The 12,663-nt window shown below is 40.7% G+C and overlaps 1 protein-coding gene across 2 annotated transcripts in view; it reads left to right on the plus strand.

The window, feature by feature from the left end:
• The window catches only part of LOC145293030 (chromosome transmission fidelity protein 18 homolog), a 219,728-nt gene that overhangs the window by 77,088 nt on the left and 129,977 nt on the right, over positions 1-12,663 (plus strand). For both annotated transcript variants that reach the window (XM_080139328.1, XM_080139329.1), the window contains exon 13: positions 11,347-11,445. In XM_080139328.1, coding sequence (XP_079995454.1) covers positions 11,347-11,445 — 99 coding nt within the window. The remainder of the gene's footprint in view (positions 1-11,346; positions 11,446-12,663) is intronic.

Genomic DNA, 12,663 nt, shown 5'->3' on the forward strand with positions numbered 1-12,663 from the left:
AAGTATACCGCCTATGCTGACGACGTGACTGTGCTTGTAACGAGCAGTGCCGAGATTAGAGTCGTTGACATAGAAACAAGTCGGTATGCCAAGGTCACAGGGGCCATAATTAACTACGTTAAGTCTATTGGCTTACGTATCGGTGCCTGGAGGGGTATGCCCCTTCAGGGACCCTTTGGTTGGACTGATGGGCCATGCAAGCTACTCGGCGTCTGGTTTGGCCCCGGTCTCCAGCTGGAGAAAAATTGGTCGGAGGTATTGGAAGCGGTCAAGGTCACATCTCATTTGTGGGCCTTGAGAAATCTGTCTTTGAAGGGTCGGGCGGAGGTATGCAATTCTCATATCTACCCCCTGATCCTTTACCGTCTATCAGTACTTCCACTCCCGGAAACCACACTAGTTGATCTGGTGCGTGCTCTTTTTGCATTCTTATGGCGCGGAAAGCAAGCCATGGTTACTCGGGAGGTCTGTTACCTGCATCCGTCTGAAGGCGGTCTGGGTATGCCTAGTGTGCTAATACGTAGACACACTCTTAGGCTGATATACCTGGATCGAATGTGTACACCAAGTGAGGGAAACGGTGTCTTCTGGATAGAAGACACTAAGAAAGCCTTTCCGGCTTTGGAGAGTGTGCATTCGGCTAGAGGAGAGGCACACAAGTTGTTCCGAAACGAGTGCCCTTTCTATCGCGAGTGTCGGCAGGCCTTGAGATTTCTTCTACGGGTCCAAGAAAGCCTCTCTGACACCCAGCTGTTGTCTCGCAAGGCGCTATATCGGGCCTTAGTGAGGGGATCCGTTCGAGACGAAAAGATTGAGGAGTTCGGTTTTACGAAGGAGGAGCGCCGCTTAATATGGCCTTGGGCGCCTGGGTCGAGCTGCTTCGATAATTACGAGGCATCACTCACCTGGCTGGTAATACGAAATGCCCTCTGGGTCGGCAAAAGACTTTACGCAGCGGGTTTTACGGAGACACCCAATTGTGTCCGATGCGGAGAATGGGAGGAAGACCTTGATCATGCTTTCTTCCACTGCACCATTGTTCGACCGTTGTGTGAGTTAGTTGAAGGTTTCACGGTTCGCATGCTGAGCGAGCGGTTTTTTGTGCTGGAGTCGGTTTCCCCGTGCTGCAACTGGGCACCGACCATGAAGAAAGAAGAACGCTATGTTTTTCTGTGTTTATTAGCAGTTATGAGAGGCGTGATTTGGACGACGCGACAGAAGGAGGTTTACGGAGGTGAGACCTTCACTGCTCCCCAGCTTGTCCTCATTTTCAAATATCGATTGAAAATGCGAATTAAACTGGAGAAGGTGAAACTCACTCCTGTGAATTTCAACGACAGGTGGGTGAAAGTTTCGCGATTGTGTAAAGTGAATGGAGCTAATCTTGAATTTCTTTTTTGAGTGGCTTAGGTTTTTTTAAGGATTTTGGGTGACTTAATCAAACATAGACATGCATCGGACCTCCTAGAGTAGGCTAGTTAGGCATTTTTGTTCGATTTTTAACTTAGCTAGAGTATGCATGCTATCATCGCCCCAATCCCCCTTTTTGGTTTTCCCTGTCCCAGCGTCCCCCTTTTTTTTTTTTTTTTTTTTTTTTTTTTTTCCCCACCTTTGGTTCGATAACCCCCAATCCCGGCCCCTTAGGTGATGGATAAACTGTTTTGCCAGAGATGTGGGCCATTTTTGTTGTGTTTGAATAAAGTCAGTTTTCGTGGGACCCACATTTTTTCGACTGGCAAAACTTTTTATCCGCCACAATCAGTAGTGAGGGGGTTCTTTTTACTAACCACCTTTTAGCATTGTATATTTTTCATCCAATTTTGTAAATAAGATTTTTATCCCCAACCCCCCCACATCATGTATATATATTTGTAACTTTCGGGGTTTAAGTAGGATGTCCACAGAGTGATTCTGGTATTTTGGTGAAAGAGTCTAGTTAAGTTAACGTTATGTTAGTTAGGTCAACATTAACCCCCATCCCCTTTTTCGGCCTTGTACCACATTTTTATTTGTGTAATTTTATTTTATACAATAAAATAAATATTAACTTTAGTCTTTGTCAAGTTATCCACAACTTGAACGCTGACCGAAAGTCCACTACACAATCCAACATGGCGCTACGAACAGGATTTGAGACAGAAGATTGGGAAGACTATTTCCTCAAAGCAGGCATTGCTGCCGATTCCGCCAAGAGCTACGCTGCAACTTTTGTGAAGGAAAAACTGAGGAAAGAAAACCTTCAAGTAATGGATCGAGCCATGCTAAGAGAATTGGGAATCACAACAATGGGAGAAGCTCTGTCTATCCTTCGACAAGCCAAGGAGCCCGCTACCCTGACCACCTATGCTAAGGCACCAGCTGCCAGGCCTCCCCAACTTCATCTCGAAATGACCCCTCAACAATTCAGAAAATTTCGGATTGACTGGGAAGTATTCACCAGAATAACGGACATGCCAACTTCTCAGGCCAATACCCAGTTATACAGTTGCGCTGATGAATCCGTTCAAAACGCAATCATAAATACGTACCCTAAGTTCTTCATCACCAACCCAGACAAGCTGCTAGAGATGACAGAAGCATTGGTAACTCAAAAATCAAATCCCATGGTCCATCGGATGACATTTGCATCTATATCACAGCATGAAGATGAACCCATCCAACAATACCTTGTTCGTCTTAGGTCCACGGCCATAGACTGTAATTTCTCATGCCCCAACTGCGATCACGACCTGTCCGACATTTACATCAAGGACCAATTTATCAAAGGGATATCGAATGATACGCTTCAGACTGATCTACTGACAAAAGCCGGGTTGCTAAGAACTCTCAACCAAAATATTTGTCATGCTGAGGCATTTGAGTCTGCACTACGGGACCAAACCGCAATGACTGATACCTCAGACATAGCTACAGTCCGGATGTCAATGTATCGCAAAAAAAAAAAAAAACAGTGCTGTACGGACTAGCAGAGGCAATATTCGCACTAGCTCTACTGCTACTCACAACAATAACATTGCTGATAAAGAACCCCGTCAAACCTGCATAGGTTGCGGTAGTCACCAACACGGTACTCCAAGGACAAGTGCCCGCCATTTAACATGTCCGGCATGGAATCAAATGTGAAACACTTGTGGGAAACTTAACCATTTCTCAGCAGTGTGCCTGACAAAGAAATATCGCCCGGCAGTGATAAAAAGTCTTGAAGACCAAGAAGCTCCCATGAATACACTCATGGCCCATATCACATTCGATCAAATGAGGGGCACCATTATGACTACAGAAGGTGATCTGTTAACTGAAATAAATGCATCAGTAATCCCATTCTCACCAAAACCAGATCCCAGACAAGCTGTCAATATCCCTAGGAGTTGTAGTACAACGCTAAAGGCTTTTCCCGACAGTGGTGCCGCCATTTGTCTTGGGGGACCAAAGCATTTAATCAAAATGGGCCTCACAGAGATTAGTCTTGTCCAATCAAGAAAGATCATACGAACAGTTGGAGGTTTCACACTCATGTGTCAGGGTTGGCTACCAGTTGAGTTTGAGGTCAGAGGGAAAACAACTAAACAAGCCCTCTACATATGCAAGGGCATACAACGGCTTTATCTCAGCAGAGCAGCCTGCATCGATGTGGGAATATTGCACAAACATTTTCCAAACCCTTTAGCAGACGTACATGAAGAGGTAGACACCGAGTCTAAAAAGTGTGTAGATCAATTGCCAAATCGCCCCAAAAACCTCCCTTTTCCCGCAACAGAAGATAACATAGGCAAACTGAAGAGCTGGCTCCTAGAAAAGTTTGCCAAAACGACATTCAACAAAGATGGGATATTTCCAGCCATGTCCGGCCCAGCTGCCCACATTCACCTCAAAGAGGGAGCAATCCCTAAAGCCAGGCATAACCCAATTCCTGTACCCTTCCACTTCAAGGAACCAGTAAGACAAGCCCTTTGGAAGGATGTAGAAAAAGGTATCATAGCTCCAGTACCCGTGGGTATGCCTACTGATTGGTGCAGTACTATGGTAATAACTGCCAAAAAGAATGGTAATCCACGGAGAACAATAGATTACCAACACCTTAACTCTCAATGCAAGCGAGAAACCCACCATACTGGGATTGCCATTCCAGTTGGCACTGCAAGTGCCACCTAGAACAAAGAAAACAGTCCTAGACGCTGTTGATGGATACCACTCGATTCTCTTAGACAAAGAATCTCAACCATTAACCACCTTCATAACTGAGTGGGGAAGATAGATGTATCTTAGGATGCCTCAAGGATATGTCGCATCTGGGGATGCTTACACTCGCAGATACGATGAGATAATAAAAGATATCCCACGCAAGGTGAAGATAGTAGACGATACCCTGCTATATGACTCTAGCATTGAGGGAGCTTTTTATCATACCTTCGATTTGCTGCTCCAATGTGCTAAGAATGGAATTGTGCTCAACACCGACAAATTCCAATTCTGTCAGGATGTCGTACAATTTGGAGGCCTCCAGATAACTTCTTCAGGAGTGACCCCTTCTGAGTCCATGATACAAGCGATACAGGATTTTCCAGTCCCAAGGACAATTACTGATGCCAGATCATGGTTTGGGCTTGTCAACCAAGTAGCCTGGGCATATTCACTGGGTCCAGTTATGGTGCCTTTTCGGGACCTCGTCAAACAAAACTCCAAATTTGCTTGGAATCAAAACCTTGAAGACACATTCAAAGATTCCAAGCGAGTTATAATTCACCTAGTCCAGAAGGGGGTAGCAACATTTGACAAAGACAGAGCAACTTGCCTTGCTCCAGATTGGAGCAAAGAAGGAATGGGCTTCCTACTCCTACAAAAACATTGCCAATGTACCATGGAAAAAGCCCCAATCTGCTGTTCCGAAGGTTGGCATCTGATATATGCCGGCAGTAGATTTTGCACGGATGCTGAGCGCAGATACGCACCAATAGAGGGTGAGGCAGCAGCAATAGCATGGGCATTGGAGAAATGCCGTATGTTCGTCATGGGTTCTCCAAACATCATAGTGGTCACAGACCATGAACCTCTGAAGGGGATATTTGGCGATCGTGATCTGAGCAAGATCCAAAACCCCCGGCTCTTTAGACTAAAGGAAAAGACCCTGAGATACAGATTTACCATACAGCATTGCCCCGGGAAGTGGCACAGAGGCTCTGATGCAGTTTCCCGCCACCCAGTGGCGATGGTGCAAGCCCTCCTCGATGTATTTCCAACAAAACCCTCTCAAATGGATATACTGGAGTCGAACAACATAAGCAACATAACAGAGTCAACAGCCTTAATAGCAACATTTGCAGACAGCAGTAATATAGCCATGATATCACCAGACCTAATTCGGTCAGCAGGTCGTGGCGATCAACAATATAACAAATTAATAGATACAATACAGCAAGGCTTCCCAAAAACACGTAATCTCACTGCGCCCGAAATCCGTGAGTATTGGGAGGTGAGGCACCGCCTTAGCACTGACAATGGTCTAGTATTGTTGGATCGAAGGATCGTCATCCCCAAAACACAACGAAAAAAGGTTCTACACTGCCTGCATTCTGCACACCAAGGAGTAGTCGGCATGAAAGCACGTGCCAACGAATCGGTGTACTGGCCAGGGATGGATGCATCAATCCGCAGTATTAGGGCGAATTGCATGGTATGCTCAACCATCGCACCTAGTCAACCAAGGGAGCCTATCATTCTAACACGATCCCCAGAGTGGCCATTCCAACAAATCGTCATGGATATTTTTTATATTGGAGATCACACATACCTTGCCTGCGCAGATAGGCTAATTGGTTGGCTAATTTTATACCGCCTAGAATCAGGTCACACTACTACAACCAAATTGATGTCCATATGCCGACAACTGTTCCAAACATATGGTGCCCCAGAAGAACTCAGCACCGATGGCGGCCCACCTTTCACTTCCAGCACGTTCCAAGAATTTCTGAAAACATGGTGTGTTAGGCACAGATTATCTTCTGTTGCGTATCCCCAATCCAATGGCAGGGCAGAGCTCGCAGTAAAAACTGCAAAGAGGATTGTAAAAGGAAACACAGGCCCCCACGGTTCCTTGGACAATGACAGTGTTGCCTGGGCCATCTTGCAGTATCGGAATACCCCAATCCAAAGCATTGACCTATCACCGGCTCAATTATTACTTCACCGTCGACTACGTGACTCCATCCCTTCACAGCCAATCCTCTACAAGCCTCATCCTGAATGGGTGTCAGCGGCACAACATCGCGAGGAAATGCTCCACCACCGCAATGCAAAAATAGTAGAAAGATACAATAAATATACCCACAACCTTCCACCGTTACAAGCTGGTGACACTGTAGCCATCCAAAATCCAGTCAATCGCAGATGGAACACAACGGGCAAAATCATCAGTTCCCTACCAGATCGACAATACCGAATCAGGGTTAACGGATCCGGAAGGATCACACTTAGGAACCGCCGTTTCCTCAGAAAATGCGAACTTAAGCCTGCACCAATCCCAATACCAAGTGCAGCACTAGGATCAGCAATTCCCTCAAGCGATACTACATTCTTGCATCTCCCACTATCTCCCTGTAATAGCACATACACAGCAACCAAACCCCAACAACAAACCACACATATATCCCCACGCTTTCGATCAAGGATTCCCCGAGCTCTTTCTAGGTTACTACCACACAACAAACTAGGCCTAAAAGAGAGATACACCTCTCACACGACCCAGCCTACTTGTGGGGGGGGGGGAAGAGGGGAGATGTAGAATAATCAAAAGAACTGTGTTAGTCAATAACACACAACAATAACAATAATAGTAATAATAGCAGCAACACTTACCAAGGGTCCAGCTTATGCACAAGACAGACACCAGATTGAGCTGGACTGAGGGCTTGTATTTATGTACAAGCATATCCAATCAGGTGATTCAGCCAATCACAATCCAAAGAATAGACTGGCCCATATGTGCACAATGGAATCTCCCATTGTGCCATAAATAGTTCTCCTCTTTCATGAGAAGTAACTTTAGTCTTTGTCAAGTTATCCACAACTTGAATGCTGACCGAAAGTCCACTACACAATCCAACAACTCGCATGCTTAAATCTACTTTCACCGTCATCAGCATATGTTGATAAGTATTCTTCATAAGATATTCTCACTTTTGATATTTTATTTTTCCAGTTTTTGCTATTGTTTTCCATCTTTATACTTTCACTAACTACATATACGTTGCTCCTTTCAATGTGCACTTTCTGCTTTTATGGCATTTTGATTATCTATAATCCTCCTCTTGAATAACTGAATGCAATTGACGAACACTAAACAAACGTTAAAATAAAAACATAGAAACTTATATTAGTCCGTTCAGTAATTTGAACATTAATTTACTTGTCCATACGTCCAGTGTCACAAAAACAAATCATCATCGCAAACATTAATTATTGAGAAACGAATGACTTTCCTTTATTGTCACTCTTTATCAATTTAAAATCATTAAAACTCGATTGAGTATATTTTTCTTGGGCGTAATCGAGCTCAAGACCAACAAATAAGCCAACACAATGGTTGACTCTCTGAAGGCTGCGATTGCAGAGGCCTTTGCTGGTACAGACAAGGATATGATCACAAAAGTAACTCAATTCACACCCGATTTGAAATAATCGTCTCTGTCGGTGGTGGTTATATTGAAAATAATGTAGTCTGTAACTTTAACTGTTATTACCGATTTTGTTTCCTTTTCTCAAGTGCAGAATTTTGCTGCAATCCACCCTTTTCTCTCTCTATATCCATCTATATATTCATGTGTGTGTGTGTATATATATATATATATATATATATATATATATATATATATATATATACTATTATGACGTCTCTTTCTCCTCCTTGTGTGTCATTTTCTTATAGTCTTTATGACCTTCAGCACCTTGACCTATCGTTTCCCCAATTAAATAGCATCCGTTTACTCGCATATTTTTATGTATTCTCTTGTGCTCTTATCGCTTTAATTACAACAAACTATTTTTTTTTTTTTAACAGAATGCTAGCACCACATGACACATTTAATTTCTTTCTTTTTTTATTTTTCTACATTGACAGGTAACAGGTTTTCTTCTATTTTTTTTTCTTTCTTGCATTATTTTTTTTTCTCAGCATCATCTACCTTTTTTTTTCCTGTTAGTGGGATGAGGGTTGATAAAAGAAATTATAATCTATTCTGGAATACCTGAAAATGAGATTAAGATAAGCCGAATGTTAGAAATCGGAATGTTAAAAACGCCTATTGTTAAATTCTATTATAAAATAGTTAGATATTGTTTATATTGTAAAAAGAATTGATTGTTCATTCTTTTACAAAACTGAATATTAAAAATGTCAGCTAAAAAGAATGAACACTACAAATTAAAAATACATTGTTAAAAAATAGGTTAGTTGAGAATTCTTTGTTGTCAACATTGTGTTTGGAAAAACGTGTGCATAGCCACGTGAATTGGTCACGTTGGGAAACACACTTATGACGTCATAGTAAAAGGAGGATTCTCAATATAGGAGCTAGAGTTAGTCAGATTGCAGCAGGATGCAGAACAGTTGAGTCTGCTAGTCAGTCAGGGAGAGAGTTCAGAGTCCTTTGGAATTGAAGGAAAGAACATTAAGCTATGTAGATCCTAAATGTGAATTCCTGATGTCATCAGCATTCGACCGTTCCAATGAAATAAAGAATCACCTTCGATATTTGTAGTTGTTGTCTTCGTGTCGTCATTCCACAAATTAAAAGGTAATGTGTTAATCATCTTATTATGAACATTGCGTAACTCTCCCAAGAACATGTATCTCTCCTCCTTTCTATATGTCTTATAAGAAATATAAGAACTGTGTATCTATCACCCTCAATATCTATATGAAGTCACAAGCATCTCAGAACAGAACTGTATAAATGTCTCCCTCTCATCATCGTCATTTGTGTATTATATTGGCTCAATATGAATGTCCCCATCATATCTCTTTTCATATAAACTCAGCGTCATCCTTTAATATGACCCCCCCCCCTCCGCAGTTCCCAGAGCCAAGAACATTAGGATATGATTCAACAAAAAGCAAGAGTTACCAGAAATGAGATGAGTAAAACAAAAAAGATAGGAAGTGAGTGATCGTGAAATCTTTTGAATTATTGAACAGAGTACCTCGCAGTTAGTAGTCAATTTCAGATAGTTTGTTAGGAATGCTTGAGAGGCTGAGCCATTTTCCACTTTTCAGTCACTCTCGGACAAAGGCCATGCATTTAGGCTTTCTGGTTGAAATTTCATGTTGAGTAGTCAGTTGTTTTCAGCAGTTTTGCAGCTTGGAAGTTTTGCAATAGTTTGCTGCTCATAGAGATCGGAGCAGATTAGAGTCAGTTGGGCGAGGGACAGATCTGACTGACCAGATGATTAGATGAGCTTACAAAAATGATAGCCGAAACAGACAAATTATTTCAGGTCTTAGCAAAGCCGGGAACTTAACTAAGATATAGACGCTAACATTCATGAGTCCCTTTCTGCGATGGTGTCGCACACATACCCAGAGCTGAACTGACTTATAAATAATGTATCTGAGTTTGTGTTTTCTCTTTTTGCTTGGATTTGTTTTTGTATACGTGTAAACGAATGTTAACACCTTTGGAAATATAGGATGACAAGATCAGAAGAGAAGATGGAGAAGAAAACCACGAAACACAAGTGTTAGAGTTGGTGATTATTGGTAGGCTGGCATGGTTCTACATGGCGACAAAAACTTCTTTCTTTTCATACTCACACTATGTATTATTATTAAAATTTATCCATCTTATTTATTTGTGGTCTGAATTGAAGTACAGATTCGCTGTCATAAAAGAATAATTTTTTTTTTGCAATCATTTATATTTGATTTGACATTTTTTATTAGGTTGCCACCTAATTTTAGGTTGACACTGAGGTTCTTGCGAAAGTTTTAATTTAGATTTCAAATGATGTATTTTTAAATAATTTTTCGTTACAATACCTTTACTTTAGATATCATTTTAAAGAGCATTTTTCTCTCTATCTAATCGTTTAAATTACAATCGTTTTAAATCAGAATACCAGATGGAAAAAATCAAATTTGCACAATTTTCTTATTTTAATTCAAGCTAGGCCAAAAAACTGTTGAAACAACCCGCGATATCAATGAAGCATTTGGACCAAGAACCATTACTGAATGCATAGTACAATGGTAGTTTAAGAAATTTTGTGGTGGTGATGAGAGCCTTGAAGATCATGAGCGTAGTGATCGGCCATCAGATGTTGACAACAATCAATTTAGAGTCTTAGTTGAAGCCAATCCATGCACAACTATTCAAGAACTTGCTTCTGAATTAGACAGAACGTATACAATGATTTTCAACCACTTAAGAGAGATTGGAAAGACAAAAACAAACTTGATAAATGGGTGCCTCATGAATTGAACGACAACCAAAAGAAACGCCTTTATGAAGTGTCAGCTTCCTTTCTATCATGCAACAAGAACGACCTGTTTCTCAACCGGGTTGTGACTTGCGATGAAAAGTGGGTTCTTTACGACAACTGATGACATTCAGCTTAATGATTAGATGCCGATGAAGCTCCATGACACTTTCCGAAGCCAGAGTTGTACCAAAAGAAGGTCATACTGACTGTTTAATGGTCTGGAACCGGTTTCATCCATTGAATGCAGGCGAAATCATTATGGCGGAAAAGTACTGTCAACAAATGGATGAAATGCATCAGAAACTTCGACAACAACACCCAACATTAGTCAACAGAAATTCTCCTTCACAAGAATACCTGATCACACATTGCTAAACTGACCTTTCAGAAGTTGAACGAATTGGGCCACAAAACTCTGCCTCATCCGCCATACTCTCCAGACCTCTCACCTACTGACTACCATGTTTTCAAGCATTTCGACAACTTTCTGTATGAGAAATGTTTCAAAAACCTAAGCGATATCCTCGTCACCAGAACGCAAGATTTTTACATTACTGGCATAAATACACTTGTTTTGCATTGGCGAAAGTGTGTTGATTCTGATGGTGCTTATTTCGATCAATACTCTCAAGTTTTACCGTCTCTCTTTTAGAAGGGGTTAGTTTATTGTTAATCGCCTGAGACGCCTTCATTGGGGAATGCCGACGAGGCTGCCCAGGCACTTTTTACAGGTCAGATTGCCCCTTCTCGAGGGCGCTGACTTCTCAATCCCACTTTCTGACCCCGGTGTCTAATTTCTTGATCATATTTTTATTTTGGAATCGTATCTTTCAATTTGATTGGTTGATTAACTTCCCCTCTTAATTCTTTCAGGTTGCGAAATGGGAAAATATCAAAGCCGAAATGAATGCATTGATGGCGCTGTGCGAGAAGACGGACAATGATATCCGTTCATGTCTAAACACGCTGCAGGTGAGTGACATCACGAGTTCTATCATAGAATATTGACTTGATTCCAGGATTCTAGTATAAGAATGTAATTTTTCCGTGTTCAATTAAATATGTCGGCTGTTCTCTGTAGCAGAATTTGTAATTTAATTAAACAATTGGTGCAAGTCCACAGTTCAACCTACAAAAAAAAAATATACAGATATACAGAAAAATCTTTATGATGTACATACCGATCACAGAACGAAAATGTTATCTTCCAAAAATCAAGTAGTTATTTTTATAAAGAAAATTGGCACCTCTACAGAACTGGGAAATTGTAATACTGAATTTCACATGAAAACAATGGTATCTACGTATTCCTCATATTTTTAAGATGATTATATCTAAAAATTAGAAAAAATCGAAAGGTAGAAAATTATTTATCAAAGAAAATAAAAGATAGAATTTGATGAAAACGATCGTAAAATACAGGAGAGTTCAACAGGGAGGTAATTTTCTGTTCTAATCAAACAAAGATAGCGGCAATTTTTCACCTGCTAACACGATTAAAGTTGTTTTGTTTAATAATTCAGTAATATTAACTGCATAATTTGGAAGCTACTATTGTAACTTATTAGAATTGACAAAAAAAATCAGTTGAAACCATTGTTTTTTATCTGAAAACTCCAGTTATCGGCTACAAAATTTCGTCCCAATAATGTGGAAGCACCAAGAAAACCATTTACTGTGAAAGTGTTAGCATTACAAGGCTGATCTCAAGTTTGAATTATTGTGGAATTATCTGCTCTTGTTTTTTCAAGATGGCAACATGAGACAGCTCCTTTTTGCTTACTTATGAAATTTGACTTTCTTAGACAAAAATAAAATTACTTGATCAATTTACGCTATGTTTGGAATATGACATCTTTATTCTGTGACGGGTACGTACATAAAGATTTTTTTGTATTTTTAAAATTTTTTATTTGGGTTGAACTGTGGACTTGCATCAAACACTCAAATTAAAAATGTATCCATAATGTTTCTAAATTTTTGTTCAAAAGAACCCATTGCACAGTGGATAGAGTAATTGGTAAAATTCAGTTGTAAAGTTACTCTTCTGGAGGTTGAAGTTTCAATCCTCAGTGCAGGTAATACTAAGAATAAAACTGAAAATTAAAACTTCTACCCGGTCATGGCTGACGGAACGAGAACATGCTACCCTCATCGATTAAGTAAAGGGTTCTGTTCGAAATTTTTGTA

Source organism: Euprymna scolopes, chromosome 14, assembly GCF_053919585.1.
Source record: "Euprymna scolopes isolate OS-2025 chromosome 14, ASM5391958v1, whole genome shotgun sequence".
NCBI classification, from domain to species: Eukaryota; Metazoa; Mollusca; class Cephalopoda; order Sepiida; family Sepiolidae; genus Euprymna; species Euprymna scolopes.